This window comes from Cryptotermes secundus, unplaced genomic scaffold (genome assembly GCF_002891405.2).
Source record: "Cryptotermes secundus unplaced genomic scaffold, Csec_1.0 scaffold2059, whole genome shotgun sequence".
In the NCBI taxonomy this organism is placed as follows: Eukaryota; Metazoa; Arthropoda; class Insecta; order Blattodea; family Kalotermitidae; genus Cryptotermes; species Cryptotermes secundus.
In genome coordinates, this window is record NW_019737432.1 from 30,561 (window position 1) to 50,899 (window position 20,339).

At 40.3% G+C, this 20,339-nt stretch overlaps 1 protein-coding gene across 1 annotated transcript in view; it reads left to right on the plus strand.

Annotated features, from left to right (window-relative positions):
* Positions 1–7,798: 7,798 nt before the first annotated feature.
* LOC111870466 (SH2 domain-containing protein 5) overlaps positions 7,799–20,339 on the plus strand; it is a 254,183-nt gene continuing 241,642 nt past the window's right edge. The window contains exon 1 of the mRNA XM_033753858.1: positions 7,799–7,941. Coding sequence (XP_033609749.1) covers positions 7,804–7,941 — 138 coding nt within the window. The 5' untranslated portion in view covers positions 7,799–7,803. The remainder of the gene's footprint in view (positions 7,942–20,339) is intronic.

Consider the following 20,339-nt stretch of genomic DNA (forward strand, 5'->3'; position numbering starts at 1 on the left):
TTTTAACTCCTTTATATACTGTAATGGATTGTTCTTTGCATGTTGGTTAAAGTGGTCGGTAGTTTGGTAAATTTGTAGATATTGAATGTTGTATGTGAATGTACGACAGCGAACACACTGTTGGAACCTCTCGGTTCACGTGAAAATTCTACACTGTGTACATGATAAAACAATAGTAGCCAAAAAGTGTACTTGAAGATGGCACACATATGACGAAACATGTCGTCCTAGACAGAAACTCTAACTGCTGGAAATAATGTTGTGTTCACAGAAATACGCGTATAATAATTATTATCTTTAGTGATTTTCACAACAGGATACAGCAAAATATCGACAAGTGGCAGTCTAGAGACGAAATGTAAGAGCGGATACGCAGGGGGCTAACGCTGGCCTCTTTATGGGTTCGTTCCGTGCCCTTTGTTGGTACATCGGACCCATAAAGTGAGGTTATGGACGTAACCAATCAAACCCATCGAAATACAAATATTATCATCATTTCCCATANATGACCAAGGTGATATCTGACTATGTGCTTCAGTCATTTCAGATCACTTGATATTTTCTTGCCATATTATATTTGAGCATCCTGTTACACTCACACAATATATATGAGACAAACACCGTCTTAAATGCAACAATTTAATTGTAGTTCTTTAATTGTAGTGTGGAGGAGGGAAAGAAGAAAGAGCTACAATTAAATTGTTGCACTTAGGACGGTGTTTGTCTCATATATATTTTCCTGCCAATTCATAGCATTTGTCTATATACTATAATAGTTCCACCTGTGAGTGTTACAGACAAACTGCTGTATATGTCAACAGTTTTATGCGATATGACACTGAACTGCCCTCCTCACACTATTCCGGGTGAAACTAGTTAAACTTGTAATAGTATATTGCCATGTTCACGCAGAAGGCTTCTCACTGTAAAGATTTGTCAGAAATTTTAAGTAGTGTACTGAACTTCAGTTCATGCGTAATATTTGCAAATTGCCGACAGCGTCCATGCTCCCACACCGCCCCCCTTCCGGAGTATATTGTCGCAACTGACCACAGTCTGCGCAAAATAACTGTCGGCGAATGAATTTGGGTTCCAGGCTTTGTGACTGCTATTTTCCCAGAAGTAATTTAAATTTGGGAGTTCGATCCCATAGGCTAAAATTAGCAACCACTTGACTAATCCTTTCTTAACTACGTTATTAGTTTGAATTTCATATTAAACGCAATTTGATTGTCGGGGAATTATTTAGTATGCGCCAGGAGGAATGCGAGTTGTAACCGTGAGTGCGAAGCAAAAGAAACAAAAGATGTCTCAATAGACATTCTGAAAACTTCATTTCGTTTTCGGTAATTGGGGACGATTATTGCAAATTGTGAAAAATTCCTTCTTAATTTTTAGGTATGCACATTGTTAATTATACAGTTGGTTAGAATCCTGCATGAACTCTCGAGGTTGCCTAATGTACTGTGAATATTTTTATGAATGTTAAATTGTGAGTTATGGGATGAAGCACGCGTAAAATCTGAAGAGGCTAGCGGTAAGCATGAAAATACCGGGATGGCTACTTTCTGGCCGTGTGCAGTCAAAATATAACACACGTCCGTTACTACTACTACTATTATTATTATTATTACTTCTACTGACACTACTGCTCAACTGCTACTCGTAATGTGACATGTTTGCTATGTAAGTAATTGTGGCTTTTAAATAAATCATACAAAATCACTATGAAAAATATTACAGTGTAACCCACTATATGAAATTATATCAAACTACATTAATTTGTCAGAAAGTTGTCTGAGACAGCCGATAAGGTGTTGTCCTCTATGTTATGAGTTGCATGGTGTTCAATAAGTTCTTCCAGAAAGAAATACGAAACGTTATACAGGAAATTTTATCTTATATGAACAGGGTGGAAGCGAGTGGACGGGCTTTATTTTGCACAAGATAAGAAAAATTGGCGGGCAATGATCCTTAGGATTCCATAAAACACAGGAACTAGCTGAGCGATTATTAACTTCTCCGTACCGTGAAGTTGTTTACTATTATCACACACTTTACAATAAGTGCATATCAGGAGTAGTGTTTGTTTCTGTTGTTTGTGCTGCATGCGTTTCCACATCGTTGCATTTACTTCAACCAAATTTTTCACAATGATAAGGGACCTTCCTAGGACGGCTTTACACACTCGAAGACGTGCATGGAGTCGAGTTCAAGCCAATTTGTTTTCCAATTACTTTTTTTTATAAGAAAAGCACTGGCATCGGGATAACAATGGAATATTTGCTAGGACTGGTAAGAAAATCCAGACTCCCTCCTGTCGTTACCGCGATATGGGGGAAACACAAGGTATCTTGTGTCCTTGGAATGTTTATTATAAATGTTACTTTATTATACTTGTGCATTTCGCCCATGGAACACCGAAGTTCGTGTGTTCATCACTCCTACCCTGTTTCTCCCGAAGGGCAACTCGTAGAGAAAAGTGGTAAACGTTTTAGATGACTATATTGGAGAGACAACCCCGGGAATATTGTAGCATATAGACCCTTTGTAGGTAATGGCCCGTACACACGCAGCAGATAAACGCGTCACTTACGCGCTGACATCACGCAACGATAGAACAGGTTTTGCAAGCGGTGTTTTCTGTGGTCCGCTACGAGGATAAATGATTCTACCCATCGAGTTCAGTTGAGTTAGTGAGTGCGGTGCGGTTAAGCACAGTAGAGTGAAGTGAGTTGATGAGCAAGTTAGTGAGAACTGCTGCAGTTCGGTCGTTGTGAGTCGTTGCTGTTAGAAGCTGGTAGCTGAGGCACGGGGATAGTTTGGAAACCCAGAGGAAGACGGCGAATCAGTGGCATTTGTTGAATAACAGAGTAAGGTGAACAGGAATGATGTCGTAACAATGGGATTTTCTGTATCTTCCAGTCAGCCCATCATAGAAACAAAACTCGTTAAGACAAAAAGAAGATGCTCGCCTTGGGAAGACAAATCCAATAAATTTGTTCGTTTTTCTCCTACGTGCATGAGTTCGAGTCCTTCCGTCTCTGTAAGTCCTCTGTAAGCAGGGTACTGGGATCGTGACAGCAATCCGATCTTTCCCAAAACTCAGGTGGTGCCGATCACGGTACCGAGTTCTTGGGCTGATGGTTGTAAGAGTCGTGAGAGGGAAAATATGGCCGCGAGTCCTGTAGGAATCGGAGCAAAGAATTACTGTGCTGGCGATGGCCGCAGCAATTTATCCCACCGACTAATGTTCGTAGTGTTGTATAAGAACATGTAATAATAAATTACTCGCTATGGTCGTAAAGTGTTTATTCAATTGTCTTTCACCTTTACAATGAAACCGAATGCATTATAACCAGACCTGAATTAACAGTGAATACTGTACTTTGGTGTTACACTTTTCTTCAAATTTTAGCTATTATATTGTCACATGTTTATGGCTGCGTGACTAATAATAACGGATTCTGGATTTCTTAAGGCTTCTTTTACAATCTTTCTTAATCACAATCAATTATAGAGCTATCGCTAATCTGCCCACTTCATCAACCCTAGGACAATCTCCATTCTCGTTCTCGTTCTTCCACAACTACTGCTAGCTTCGATACTGGACTCTCTTACGATATATCCACTTTGCAAGGACCCCATGGAAAACAGAACCTGTATTGTTGACAAAGCTTTTTACCGCGCCGTTGCCTAGCAATTGATCTCGTATTTTTCCGCGCGTCTGCTTCTGCTGGAATGTGTTTAGCGACCCGTTTCCTAGCAATGGGCATGGCGCGGGCCACATAGAAAACAATTCTTGCAATAACTTTTCTATTATTTTGTGCGTGTATTTGGGGAGTGGCCTACAAATTGGTGTACATGTCATATTATATTGTGATACTGGGAAGGAAGGCAAACTTAACTCCGGGCGAAGACCAGATGTGTTGCTTGTCTGTAGTGAACAGAACAGTTTTAATGAAGAACATTATGTGATTACGCTATTGTCATCCCATGCGATGGTGATGCCATTTATATAAGAAAAAAAAAGGAAAAATGCGAGTAAACTGTTTATAGTTACGACATTTGATGTTACTGGTTTGTTATATTTATTTTTGATGGTGCTCAAAATTGCACATTCAATTATTTGCCGTGGTCGCCCAATAACTACGTATTCAGTAATTTTCGGTGATTACAAGCTTATTTCAATTTTCTTGTTCAGCACTCATGACGGATTTTAATTGGGTTTATGTAGGTTAGTCACTTAACAGGCAATGACATTCTTTATTAGAGTTAATTTGCAAACAGGCTTCTGTTTGCTTGTTCAATACTCTATTTATATTTCCGGTTCAGTGATATTTGTCCTCTGTTGACACACCACTTCGGCGGCCTTGTAGTACTAATAAATTAAACTTAACAAGATTTCATTCGCAAAATCGGAGTACGCATTCAACTGATATAATGGGGTAATGACGCAGAAACTGGATAATATAGTAATATTTATCCAAATGTAAAGCTCTTCTTTGTGGTTAAGCTTTAGTCTGTTCAAGGGAGGCATCTGCTATCTTTATGGGCCAGACAATGTTATGTTCAACATATAAAGTGGGTTACACTGTCGGTAGTCTTAATACTGAAACCATAGTCATATGATATGGTACTGAAGAGCCACAATTACAGACAGATATTTTATTATTCTGAGGTTAGTGACGACAACTTCGTATTCAAAAAGCCCCGGATTCGAACAGAACTGCTACTATCCATCTATGGCTCTAGAGTCCTTTTTTGGGCTTTACTCGTATTTTCAGTTTCTTAATCCTATACACCGTCCGTAGGACACCTTGGACGGGGATCAGCCTGTCGCAAGACCTCAGCCTATACACAGAACAACATAAACACAGACATCCATGCCTCGAGTGGGATTCAACCCACGACCCCATTATTAGAGCAGGTGAAGACTGTTCATCCTTAGACCGCGAGGCCACTGTGATGGGCATTCAACCCGCGCTACTGGTTTTAAAATAAAAACGAGAAGACACAGGCTGAAAAGTAATCTGATGAGCCTACTTTTATATTTTTCGTTTTTCAAAATAGGAAAATCAAGTGCCTATCATTTTATATTCATCATATATTTCGAAGCAAATTTAATCTAAAGTCAATTTCGTCCACTGCTTACCGGGTTAATATTAAGGCCCAGAAAATCGCATTCATGACATTGCCTTTAGTGTATTCTTAAAGAGAGTTCAGACTTGCTGCCGACCGACATGTGATTGCTGCAAGTGTAGTTGATCTGCCTTCCCGTTGCAAACTTCAGGATTTGATGTTCAGATCCTTACTCATGGAGCTGAGCCCTTCTCGAGAAGCCGCCGATTATGCAGCCACTCAAGAACTTCCCAGCATTTTAGGGAACCCGGAGGTTCATTACCGTGCTCACAAGCGCCCTCTAGCGATCCCTATCCTGAGCCAGATCAATCGAATCCATCCCATCCCATCCTATCTCTCTAAGATCCATTTTCATCCTGTGTGAATGTGAGGCCATAGCTTATTTAAGATTTCGTCACTTGGGTCAGTTTTTTATGGAACCAAGTGACTTTTATGACGCCCCCATAAGCAGGGTCCTTCACTTTATTAAAAGTTTAGGATTAATAAAGGGGTAATCCAAGGGGAAGCACAATAGATCATTGAAGGTCGCAGTGCGGGGGCCGGTTTTTATGGTCCACCCCTTACATACATACAAGATCCATTTTAATATTATCCACCCACCTACGCCTTAGTCTTGACATTTGTCTCCTTCCTTCCGGATTCCCGACCAATATCATACGAGTTTATCCATTCCTCTTCTTCCTTATTCATGCTACATGCTCTTCCCACCCCATCCTCCTTGACTTGATTATTCTAATTATACTTGGAGAAAAGTACAAATTAGATCCTTCTGTTCCAAAACAAAATTGAAGCATCTGTGCAGAGGCAGGTTTCATTCTTCCCGTTCAGGGCTGTAACATCTCACTTAGAGAACTGCTCCTTTAAACACGCAATATCGGTGGGACTTCAAGAATATTAAATCCAGGTAATCTCACTCAGATTTCAAGGGCCCTTAAACGTTGGTCGTGGAGACGTAATATAACCCTGAATAATCTAATAAGAGCTCTATGTCCGCTGGCGAGGAGATACCGACTGGCGTGGAATGCAACCTAATTAGAATCGAATTCGAAAGGAATTCATTCCGGAATCGTGAGTCTTCTTAAGTAGGCAAGCAATTCCTGTCTTATCTCAGCCCACTGTTTCACTCCGTTTCAACTCTTTTAGCTTCTTGAGTTATACATGGAAATTCCATACAAATTCCTTCCATTTCGTACCAAAAGGAACGCAGGAATTCTTTCTTACATGTTATGAAGCATGGATTGTAACCTGAAGAGCAGAAGAATAGCTCAGTTATTTTGTATAGGTTTTCAGAAATAATCTGCTTTCGATCATGCTTCGGTCATAAATGATCACCGACACCTTAAAGAAAGAACATGAATCAGCAATACGAAATATTAAACAAGGATCAAACGAAGTGCAGTTGATAACGATTCAAATCACTGAGCTTCAGTATAACAGTAGGTTTAACTTTGTAGGAATTTCTGATATTTTAATTTTATTATTCTTACATACCGATCGTGACGTTGCCTTTAATGACCGGTATTTCCTCCCCTCCTCCAAGATGGTAATTTGCGACCGAAATATGTCTGGTTTTAATTGTACGTAATAAGCATAATAAATTGGATATTGGTGGGAGAGCCAGAAGGAAAGAGACCATTAGGAAGACCAAGAGGTAGGTGGGTGGACAATATTAAGATGAACCTTAGAAAGGATGGAATGATATGAACTAGATTGATCTGGCTCAGGATAGGGACCAGTGGAGCGCTCTTGTGAACACTGTAATGAACCTTCGGATTCTATAATATGCTGGGAAGTTCTTGAGTAGCTGCACAATTTTCGGCTTCTCAAGAAGAGCTCAACTTCATGAGTGAGTGAGCGAGTGAATGAAGGAAATACAATGTTACTACAAATGATTCATTCCATTTTAGGACACTATATTTTCCAAAGTATTACACATAAAAATATGATTTATACATGAAAAGAACTGCAAACTCACCACGTTTTCATCGAGATACACCACTTGGCAGCGTGAGTGCAGTTACTCACAAAATGGCGACGAAGCTGGAAAAGAGTTTTTGTGTGTTGGAATATGCGAGATGTTCGTCTGTTCTTGTAGTGCAGAATGCATTCAGAGCAGAGCACAGAAAAAACCACCAAGCAAACAGAGCATTCTGCGGTGGTATTGGCAGTTTAAGGATACTTGTTGTCTGTGTAAACGGAAAAGCACGGTGCGACCAATATAGTGTTTTGAAATGGAATGAATCATTTGTAGTAACCCTGTACATAAGATATACTCAGATGGGGACTTCACATCTTGGTTAACGTAAAACGTTCGTCGGCAAAATTAACCCTATCAAATTCAAGAAGATTACTCATCAATTTTTGGGTGTATAATTCCCGTTTTAGAGTTAAAGAGCTTGCGTTTATTCTAATTACACCTTCGTTAGCTATTCTCGGAACCAGAATATTCTCTAAGAATATGTCTCCGATCAATGGTGTTTATGGTTTTGCGTATTTCAGTTTATAAGTCAATAACTATGATGCTATTTCGCGTTACTCTTGTCTTACTGACTAGTCCTGTATGTACTTGAGCCGCTTGGTGTAATGATGTTACTTCTTCCATCTGCTGACTTGTAATAATATGAGGACTGACTGTTGTGTTTTTGCTTCCAGAGTGTGCATATGGCTCATGCTTTGCGACGGATCTCATATGCGACCTGTGACCCGGAACACGCTCAGTTCAGCTTCCTGGCGAGAGAGCCTAAGGGACATTTCAGTCTACAGTACTGCCACTCATTCCTCGCACAATCTGCAGAACAGGTAGGCCCCACAAATGTGCATATTGGCTTCATTTGGAAATTGTTGTTGGTCTCAACATTATGCTTGGTCACACTGTACACATTTCTCTCTGATTCATTCGTACACATTAGAGCATTCGAAAGACACGATTTATCCAAATATGCACGCTGTGAACTTAAAAAGTTACTGGAAGACGGCTATATTTGAATACGAAGACACTTCATTTGATAGAATATGAACGTACAGAAAGCAGTGTCACGTCCTAGAGGTGAAGTTGAAGATTACAGCATCTACTGAACATACTTTCCACTGTCGTTTTTGTTCTCTCATCTTCTGCTCCTATACGTGACAACTACCAACTCTAACTTCTGACTAAAGTACGTGCAGAATGGCAGAATGATGTATGTGGATATTAGATTTTCCCTTCTGACTTCCGAAATATGTAATTATGTAATCAGTTATTATAGAATAATTGATAACACCATCCAGCGTGATTCAATTTATAGATATGTATTGCCTTTACATGTTTCGGTGAGCTGTGACCATCTTCAGAAGGCAATAAAATGAATATGTTTAGGAATTACTGTTACATAGCTCGTAACATATATTTAGAATTATTATATAAAAATTATTTGCATTAAAATCTTATTAATGTCTAATATTTAAGATCTTGAACCTATAAGATTAGTGTCCTTGTGCCTCTTCTGTTAAAACGGAAAGTTTGGGTACTATTTGTCGTCCTCAAGAGGTCCAAGCAGTGATGCCTCTTTCCTAGCTCGTTAAGATTCTGTGTTGTTGTGATGTCGAGTTGTTTACTAGTGTGACGGACTAGAATGAATACAGTTAAGCTAATGCAATCAGTCTTTTAGACCTGAGCTTGACGCTGTGGTACTCTCCATTTTACCGATTGTCATCATACTTTCAAAGTAAATCAGTGCAACCCTAGACTGGACGCATTTGAATACCATGCGTTGATTACTCATCTAGGAAGGCGATAAACGACGCTGTGACCATGCACAACCACAAGCCTGTTCTACTCCATGACTTAGCCCACAGCAAGTCTTTCTGTATTCTCTGCTTTTTTTTTTCCTTGGCACTACAGCTCCAGTGGGCCTAGGCCTACCTCCATGAACTTCTCCGTTCACTTCCGTTTTTCTAGATCCTACACATACGGTAGGACTCCTTGGGCGGGTGATCAGCTCCTCGCAAGGCCTCTACCTGTACATAAACACAGAAAAACGTACACACACAAACTAAACATCCATGCCCTGAGTGGAATTCGAACCCACGATCCCGGTTTCAAGCGAACGAAGACAGTACATGCCTTAGACCGCTCGGCTACCGTGACCGGCGTAATTATATGCTTACATACGTATAAGTTACGTATGAAAATGTTGGTATACTCTATTGGTCTATAGAAGATTTGACGATTACAAGGGATGAAATTTAGGTAGGTGGGTGTCAGCATTCGACGAAGTATGCAGCCTCCATCCTCAGAACAGATGGATGCTTTATGCTCCTTCGAAATGTCTACATGGTATGATAGACACAAAAGTGCACTATGGTCGGTTTCATATGTTTCAGTGAAAGAATCGTTCATCGTGTGGAACCCCTCCCTTTGCTGTTTCGACGACGTTGCCTCTCTCACATTTGCAACTAGCAATAGGAGCTAAGCTGTGGCCTATCGCACACAATTTTCCCCTCTATCAGAATTTATTTATGTCGGCAAGGATACCATCAGTTGTCATCAAATGTTGCAAATAAATTTACGCATTTAAAAAGACTGGCAACGGCTCCCAGAAGGAAAATACAGACTCATCTCATGAAGAAAGCCGTCTTCTGGGATGTGGTGCCGTGTAGAAATTGTGTTAACATCCCAGAAGACGGCTTTCTTCATAGTCACGTCCGTGAAAACCTCAAATCTTACATTCATCTCATGAACTTCATTCGTATGTCTGCGCATTAAATCTGTCAGTTAAATATTATAGTAGAGACTCGATATCTTTCCTTATTGTTATTTATGAACAATTTTGCATCTAGAAGTTTTAAGAAAATCAGGTATTTGTTGCGATAACTGTCTTCCCGACCGCGTTGCCAGATGTCTGCTGATGAAAAATTCTTCGAATGCCCTTTAATTAAAGGCAAAAATTAGCAGTTTTGGTTTATCCAAGTACATTAAAGGAACTACAGACGTAATCTCGGTAGATCTTTACTTCTTGATATATTTCTTAAGTAATCCCGGAAAAATAAGTTTAATTACTGCAGTGTTCCATAAGGTACTTCCCTTCTGTAAGATTTGAGGATTTCACGGCGGTGACTATGAAGAAAGCAGTCTTCTGGGATTTGGCACCGTGTATATGTGGTGTTAACCGACGTTTCGGAGGAACGTATCGCCTCCATCTTCAGGGTAGAAGAAAATATATAAGAAATCTGCAAGCGAAGAGACCGTGAGAACCGGTAAAAGCAGACAGTCTCCGCTTGCAGATTTCTTATATATTTTCTTCTACCCTGAAGATGGAGGCGATACGTTCCTCCGAAACGTCTGTTAACACCACATATACACGGTGCCAAATCTCAGAAGACTGCTTTCTTCATACTTCCCTTCTGTTATCGAAATACAGTAATATAGTAAAGTGTGTATCTTAGAACTGTAAATAATAAACTGGCTACGTTGATTTAATATCTTGAAACATTATAAGGGAACAACTTCACAATTTCAGTGACGCTGTTTACTTTTTTCCTCGTCGGGGTTTGAATAGGTTGCTAGGCAACGAGGGTCGTCCCTGCGGGCTTCTGTCATGGGTGCGGTGTGTCCAGTATCCACGGTAACATTGACTTCCTGCCCGATGAAATCAATTTGTAGACCTCTCCGTTCTACTAAAGATTATATTTATTTTATTGTGTTTTATTTCGTAATTTCGCATTATGTCCTGGGGGAAATATCAGCTTTGCTGCCGAGTCTATGACTTCCTAAAATTTTAATTATATTAACGTGATTTTTTAAGAAAGGGATTTAAAATACAGTTTGAAGTCATATTGTCATTACACTTTTCATTGTGTATTATAGAGACTCGTGTAAACACAAATTGAAGAATGGGCGACTAGCGAAATAGCTCTAGCGCGTTCGCGCCGGTGTACAGAGTGGTCAAAGCCCCTGTGCATGAGACTGACCTCTCTTAGTTATTTGCTTTATATTTGTGTGGATTTATTTGATGTATAAGATCTGCGAAATAAAGTTCTGCAGTTAGTGAGAACTGTTCACGGTTTCTCAACAACAAAAATTATTGCATTGAAATATATAAGTAAATATAAAAGTAAAGTAAAGTAAAGTAAAGCTAAGCTAAGCTATCCCTGTACCGGGCCGTGAAGGCCCATAGGGTTGTGAGACGTTGAGGGTCCCACATTATCTAGACAGTGGGCTCATAGATGGCGGTAAGGCTGTCAGCCTTACGCGCCGTCCGCGCTTTACTTCCCAGGAAAATTATTTATTTAATTCCTGGTATTCATTTCTGTTAGAGGCCAAGTGCTCCCCCGGACCATAATGCGGCTGGAAGGATTAAGTCAATAGAAAAAAATCCAATGACCTCATCGGGATTTGAACCCGCGACCTTCAGAGTTGTAGCATAGTGCCTCAACCATATATATTGTATATACTCGTGTGTATATATATATATAGTTTTAATTTGGCTGGCCGCCTGTCTATGCTGAGAGAGAGAGAGGGAGAGCCGTGTGGGGCGGGATGGCAAAGACGGGGGTGTCGGAGTTCGAACAAGAGCTCTCTTCTCCACAGCGTCCAGACCGATTCTGGGGCCCACCCAGCCTCCTATCAAATTGGTACCAAGGGCTCTTTTCTCGGGAGTAAAGTGGTCGGACGTGAAGCTGGCCGCTGACATCCAGCTAATGCCGAAATCAAGAATACGTGGATCTATAAGTCCACTCCCCCATATGTCTTTATGGCGCAGTGCTTAATTAGCCAAGCGTAGAGAGAGAGGGCCGCTCCAGTTCTTCGTGTCCGGATTGTAATCACTCGTCACCATGACACGAGAAGGCCAGTCAGTGATACAGACTCATAAGTGGAAGTACCGGATACTTTTATTTGCTGCTCATCACACGGTACTTTCGCAAGAAATCCACCAGTCCTCGAACCTTGAAAAATATCAAGCAATTTGTCACCGTCCTCCTGTACACAAATCTTGTTCCTAATTACATGAGCTGGTTGAACCGATCACAGTTCAGTCACGCGGATTGAATGAACAGGAAAAATATTGTATTATGCCATTATTATGTTAAATTTTGTCTCAGGAATATTTTATATACTGTGGGACCTACACGAAACTTCGAGAATTGAGTCTGTTCTCGTTTTCAGGATTGGTTGTCAGTGAACTCAAACTTCTTTTATAGTGTCACGTGATTGAGTGACTGTAGACGGGGTTTGGATTGGTAATTGGATTTATTGAACTCTTACAGAACGTAACACCAAATAACTATAGCGCTTACGTTTATCCACCCACTCTGCAGTTCAATACATCGCTTACGAACTCTTCCCAGTCTGCTGTATCTTCACCGGTTGTCATCTGGTAACGACTTCAACGTCGCAGCTTCACGGCTTCTGTGTTCTCGCCCTTACTGGCCGGTGACTATTTCACATCTAACTCATTGCACCGACTAACTTCCAGGCTGGCGGCCATCCTACACAGACCTCCTACTCTTCTCTTTGGGGCGTCTCAAGATACTCGCAAAATGGCAGCTGGCCCCCGTATATAGCCTCGGCACGGACCGCACAGAAAACACCGCTTCCAACAGCGCTTCTGTTGTTGCGTGAATGTCTGTTGCGGCCATGATCTAGCAACTCCCGTTGTTTACAGAGCCATTACTCAGCAACGGCTATTGTATAGCTGCTTATTTTGCGGTCTTTGCATAGTAACAGGCCTACAGACCATAGTATTTTATACATAAATGGAGTGGGCTGCTAGGACTGAAGCCTGAAGCTTTGGTTTACAAGGCTAGCCTTATAGTGGCTGTTGTTCACACGTAGTACAGGTCCCGGATTTAGTTGTGGATTAGGGTTTGCTGGCCGCTACGTGAAGCCTTTCGGGGGTTCTATTCATTTACCTAAATAAATTTGACTGTGTCAGAAAACACCCTAACGTTGACTTCATAGGAATGAGCCATTAATATCATGGGCCATATTTTTACTACTTTTTGTTAAAATCTGTTTCCGTTCTTACTATTGATATACGCACACATTTCCTTCATCAGAAATTGACTTCAATTGAAGGAACAATATGAATCAAAATTCAAATATTCATGAAGTATTATTAATATGTATACCTAATATTATATTGTAGCATCCTGATGTACTTTTCCTTTAACGTCTATTATTCACAGCCTCACGTGCAACATCGCCTCCCACAAAACTTGTTAACTTCAAAAGTTTAAGAGTTCACTATATGTTTCCGCCAATGTGACCATCATCAGATGTTAAAATCTTTTTGATATCGAAACTGCTGTCTTTTGTCGTTAGTGTACTATATGTAGGTCTCTTGGACGCGCTTGTGTGTTGGAGTTGGTGCGTTGTGTTCTCCCTCGCTATGTGTTTTGCAACATGTCTTGTTCCTGATTCAGGAACACGTAAAGGCGCGTCCACATTACTCGTGCTCGTGCTCGTGTTCGTGTAACTCGCTATGCTCGCTAGTAATGTGGACGATATTACAAGTCACGAGACAAGCAAATTTAAAATTTTTAATTTAAAAACTATAGCCAAGAAATTAAAATACGACTACAGCCTATACACACTACGAGTAAATATACGGATCCTCACGCGCCGAAGCCTGGCGAGCAACTGAAGTAGTGTGGACGAAGATTTACNATGTAGGTCTCTTGGACGCGCTTGTGTGTTGGAGTTGGTGCGTTGTGTTCTCCCTCGCTATGTGTTTTGCAACATGTCTTGTTCCTGATTCAGGAACACGTAAAGGCGCGTCCACATTACTCGCTACATGTACTTCTTTCTTTAATGTTTTCATACAGAATAGTGATTAATTTGTAATTTAGACTTTGAAGTGTAGAGTTCTCGGCTGCCAGAATTGCAGCAATCATTAAATCCTCTTGACGTAACATAAAACTTAAGTATCGTTTTGCCGTCTAACGGAATTGAACAGTTTTTTACCGGCTGCATCTGTCACCAGTAATGTTAAAAACATTGCTTCGGTTTCCCCTGCCAGTCTTCATTCCACCAAATTCTCCATCAACATAATCACCCGGGGTAGTCTACAATAGGCCAATCAGTGGCCGCCGTGCCGAGTGGATCCAGTTGGACTCCACCCCTCACTAAGCAAAAAAAAGAAAAATTAAAAACATTAAGAATCATCATTTGAATTTCACAACATGAAGCTTACGTTCTCACTACCGAACCTGTAAATTACAATGAAGGACTTCGATGATATGAAGTCTCCAGTGTTGCCAGAAAATTTCACAGATCGTCCTAAAAACAATTGAATCAATATCCTCCTCTATGTACATGCCCGGTAATTTTTAATGCCGTTGTCCTTCTTTGCCTAGTCAGGATTCTTTATTAAAAATACCTAGAATAAGTCCTAAACTGATTTCATAGGTTCTTTTTTATTTTCCCCAATTGTACATCTAATTCATTAAGTATCTTACTATAATTCCCAAGATTAAATTCTTTTGCCCTTCTAAACAGTTCCTTCGACTTCGACTGTACAAAAAATAATTTTCCCTTCTCTCATGTGTCTCTAATATTTGTCTTCGTCGGAATTGACTGTACATTCCTTTAAAGAATGTGCTTCCTTTCCAATAGACTAATAATCAAGTACTACAATAAAAATAGTCTTGAGAAACGTAAGCAATTCTGAAACCCATCAGGAAGTGACCGCCTTTAGACTGCCTCGATTTTCTAACAGAATACATTCTTTGCAACAGTTTATTCTACAAAACTGTAAGGACAACATTTTCATCCTTCTCAGACTTATTCGCTAAATAAATTGCTTTAGCCATTGCAAGAGGCTTCACATTCTCTGCTATAGTGATGTCAAGAAGGGCATTCTTAATTTCATCGTAACTCTCTTTCAAAACCAAAATGGTATTACCTCTTTTAGATCACCGTGTATCATACATGTTCGTTTTCTTTCGTTCAAGATGAGATTTTAATACATTCCACCGAAGTGCAGATGTTGATTAAAAATGTACCCAATTTCTGAACAAAATTAAAGGAAAACTTCATGGCATCTTGACGAGACTCTACTGTGCTATTAACCAAAAAGAGTAAACGAGTGACTCGAACACAGATTACGGAGATGTCAGGCCTTCATATATGGCCTTCAGAAATGACTGAACCAGCCACATGATTTGCGTGACGTTGAGGTTTTGGGGTTTAAGCTTCACTTGCTTTGACACCTTCACTACATACTCACTTCAGTTGACTCTAATGCATCAGGAACCTGACAAACAAGTTTACAAAAAGACACTATACAGTAGAATCTCTCTATTTTTCTGCAAGCCATTTTCTTTTCAGCTTCTCACTTCCCAGCACATAATGATGCTTTATGTTATGCTTTAGAATAACTCGGTTCATATATACCTGTTCATTAAATTACATTTCACAACACACAAACAACACGTGGAGTAAATCTTAGTCCTTCCAAGGGTTTTATAAAATGGGACAGCCGAAGGCAGTGATTAAACAAAGTGTTAGGTATGGCAGTGGTCTGCTTGGAAGGTGCCTAAGGCATTCGTTTGTACAACACTCTCAATTCAAAGTCAAAGTAATATTGCGACTGAAAGTCAGTCAGTCAGTAAGTCTTGGTGTCGAGCCCCATCTAGGGCTCATGACCAGATATTAATTATTACCGTTTGACAGTTACGGTCTTGTCTTTGTGGACGCCCTCTCTGACGAGAGGACGGGTCTGCCTTTTGCATATGCTGCTGGTCCTTGCCAGCGTGGTCTTTCTCGGGTCCGAGTCCCTTGGGACTCGCAACCGTAGTTTACTGTCTCACATTTGAGACTTCCATTTTCGTCGCCTCCTACGACTCGCAGGGCCACGGTGGAGGTATTCGACCACACCTCCACACAGGGGAGCCACGAGACGGACCCAATGGAATACACCGTTTCCAGACGTTCCCTTATTGTGAACGTGTTTGTAACCACGGAGTTCCCTAGCAACGGTCGTCTCTGGCTTCACTATTGCGAGCTTTCATCTGCCATATCACAGTAAAACGAATTAAGCTTGCCACAAACGTTTAGAGAAGCAAGTCACATGGTTGACATTGCTACTCCGTTGTAGCTTTGTGAAGCTCTCGTACGTAATTACTGGCGATTGCAAGCGTAGCGGATACTGAAGTATGTACGAAGGAATTAAAATAATGCAAGTAAATCATAACCTTTACCTTACTGACTTCTCATATTTAACAACCCCACGTTGTTCTTCGGTGCGTAATCATATATTATTTCCGAACATAACTGCCGCTTCGTGTGTCTAAAATGAAATAGTCTATCAGATAATGTTTTTAAAAGATGTTATTTATTGTTACTCGTCTGTTTTATACTCTCCCAAAGGAAAATGCAAAAATAGCAAGAAAAACTCGAAGCGTGGTGACAGTTTCCATTCCATCGGTCTCTTCTTTATGATGTCAGTGTACAGTCGCTCCCCCTCAAAAATGGCATTTATGTGTAGTTCTGTTGTTATGTAGTGTGTCATTCATTTTACATTATCACGTGAACCAACAGAGAAAACACCTCTTGCAACACCGGGTCTATTGTTGCGTGCGTGTACTGCGGGCGTTGCCTAGAAATGGGTGTACTATATTTTTGGTTGCGTATTTGTTGCGGGCTTGTGTACCAAGTCGTTCCCTAACAATGGGTCTGCATATCACAATATGTAGATAGTGTACATAGATAGGGGGTTGGAGGACGAGGAATTTTACTTTACAAATCAGAATTGAACTTGGAAGAAAACAAAACATAAAGGTAAGAAATTAAGAAGAACAAAAATTCGCCATCTTTCTTTTAACTTGCATAAAAATATGAGAACTATTCTGTTGAATAACAGCATGTAACGCCATTCGCTTTGCCTAACTTCAAACATAATTTGATGTTGGCTCTCTCTTCAACCGCCATTTTCCGACGAGCGTCAGAACAGTACTGTTTCATTCAAGGTCAGAACACATGATGCAGCGATACTTGCGCTTTGAAATTATAGACAGCCACAGCTGAAACTTGAAGAATCTTAGCGCCACAACTCGCCAACTGATGGCACTGCAGGGCAAATTTAAAAAAAAAATAGTCCTAATGAATCCTGGACACACCGTGTATGTCTAGCTGTAAGATCAAAGAAGATTTTCTCCAAAAACCACCAAGAAACAATAATTACTAAATCCCTGCATTTTGATGGATGGGGTGCTAATACTGCCTTCCGGGAGATTCACGTGTGTCAGTCTTCTGCGCCTTCCTTCTTGATGTTGCCGCATTTTCAAAGCTACGTCGAAATAGTCCTCTGAATTCTCCTTTCTGTTCTCTTCAAAATGTTTTCACTGTATTTACCGTGGATTTCACCATGTCATGTTTATGGAAATTTAGAAATCATCCATTTGGAAACAGTGTTACGCAATACAAGCGTAATATGTATGACGAATGTGGCTCTTATTGCCGAGAGCAATGTCAGAACAAGAGGAAAGAATGTTCACTACGGGCGAACAGGCACACGTCAACGATAAGTGAGTCCGACGTTAAATCTAATTATAGTTAAATTCAACCACACAAAACTGACTTACACTTTTTTAACAACGCGGAAACAAATTATAAAAAGTTTGAATTGTTATCTGAACTTCCAGAACATACATGCGTTAACACAGCGAGAAGCAGTTCAACTCCTGCTGAATATGCGCGTGACCCCACTGTGATTTAGATTTTCGGTTCTCCGATACAATACATCATTAATCAAAAGGCAGAATCGTGACGGCCGATTAAGAGCGCAGACGGAAAACTGCTGGGGACAGTTCCTTCAGTCACCTGCATCGCAGCTACAGAAGAAATTACTTTCAACTGACTTCTTAAGAGATGTATTCCATTGGTGTTTCTGTTAGTGAAAATTTCACAAGTTTCGTACTTAGTTTATAGACAGCTAACTTTGCAGTAGTAGCGAACTTCTAATTTAAGCAACTAAAATAATTGTTATCAAAGTGACAAATCCAACACTAATTGTAACGAACAGAATCAACGGCAAATGGTAACGCAAATAAAGTAACTCTTCTTGTTACATGGTTTTCTATTATGAATTTAATTCTTGAATTTAATAAGCTGAGAAGAATACTTGGACAAATGAAAAAATGGGAAGTTGGAGAAAGCTGCATAATGAGGAGCTTTATAATGTGTGCTCTTCACCAAATATAATTAGGATGATAAAGTATAGGAGGATGAAATGAGCAAGGCACGTAGCAAACATGGGTTAGAAGAGGAATGCATTTAAGGCTTTGAAAGAAAGCGAGAGGAAAAGGGACGACTAAGTTGGAAGGTAGTATTAAGATGGGACTTAGAGAAATACGATGGGGTGATATAGATTGGATTCATCTGGCTCAGGATAGGGGGCAATGGAAGGTTTTTGTGAACAAAATATTGAGCCTTTGGGTTCCATAAAATGTTGGGAAATTCTGGAGTCTGAACGATGGGCGGTTTCTCAAGAAAGATTCAGCTCCGTATACTTAGTTAGTTAGTTAGTTAGTTAGTTAGTTAGTTAGAGAGTCAAGTTGGTCGGTTGGTTGGTTGGTTAGTTAGTTAATTACATGTTATAGAAATGATTGCGTATAATTTTAAAGTCAGATTCTCGTGTGATAACTTCGAAAACCACTGGCATAATGTTGTACAAATACATGACAGCTTGTGCTTAGAGTACATGGAAACATAGTCTTTCTCTGCCCACAGAGAAGTAGTTCGGCTCCACTAGAAGATATCACGTTCTTACTGGAAATCTGTACAGGACCATCTTTTGGCAGACGGTGATAGTTCTGAAGTAGAGATTCTCTGCAGCCCATTGCTGGCAGCTTTACTGTGAGGGACTCACAAGACAGTAAGAAATGTATCCCCAGTGGTGGAATAATTCATGTTGTGCCTTTTTTTTTTTTAATTCCCCCCATAGCTGCTCTCACAGACTTCTTTCTCTGCTGAGATTTCTTCCAGTCGCGCCCACGCGGCATTGTGTGCTCTCTCTTTCTCAAACCTCCCCTTCACCCTTGTGGGACTGTTAGCCACCCTTTTGCTTGTTTGCACTCTGTTAAAGATCGCAGTGATAAATGGTGATCTACAACAACTGGTTGAGCTTCCGTAGGCTTGCTTCTGGTGTGGAAGACTAGATTTAGTTTGGGGATTTTTAATGGAGTGGAAATTTGGGGTTCAGGATTTGTTGTTTCTTAGCACCAATTCTCACATCTTAAGGGGATGAGAGCAATACGACGCACTTGCCAATTATGATAGTGGTTTAGGTGTTACAGTGGCATAATGGAATAGTAATGACATTCATTATGGTAAACGAAGAAGAACAAGAAGAAGAAGAAGAAGAAAATCTATCTGGAAACGTAAAAGGATTCGTTTGCTCTTGAATTCACCTCTTGAGACGTCTTTGTTTTAGTAACTTCGTTAAGAACGGTTAGTCGCTGGCTTCCCATCGCGGCGGTCCACAGTACATTATGTTGTACTGTGGAGTGGGTGATGTCAATTCCTTGGCGCTGAAGCCTCTGACAGACGTTTGAGCCAACCTCTAAGACAAGATTAGTGGGACAGCATGTGGAAGGGAACAAACCGCGACCTCTAAGACCAGGAACTATGGCTTTGGTTTGTCCGTCCCCTAATTAAGCTGTTTCCCTGCATTTGATACCCTTCTGTATACGTTGCGTGTTGATCTTAGCTTCACCCTTCTCCTATGGGAAGCAAGCGATCTCCCAGTACTGTTATCTGGAATTATACGGTACCATTGCAGGTAGTCGAATCGATTATCTGCTGAACACGTATCGGGCATTACTACTTACATGATAATATAATATTTAGAGGAAAGGTTTCTTTAGTGAAGGAAGGAAATCATAGATGTTAAGAATGACCAGTGAGGAAATAATTTGTCTTATCGCAATCAAAATCTTCACCGACTTCCATCATAAATGTAATCAGCCCACGCTTATATCGAGTTTAATAAAACAGTCCAAGACTTAGGCCTATATTATTATTTTGATAATACTTGAGTGAAATTTTTAAGAATCGTTTGCGAGTAATCATCAACATGTTTTTATTTTCCAGAATTATTATCTTTATGGAATCTTGCCTGAGTCATTATGGCTATGAGTGTCTCAAGCATTCAACCACTGTTTAAGCTGAGGTAATAGGTGTGGAGAATATTGAGTCAGGGATGTTATTAATCTGT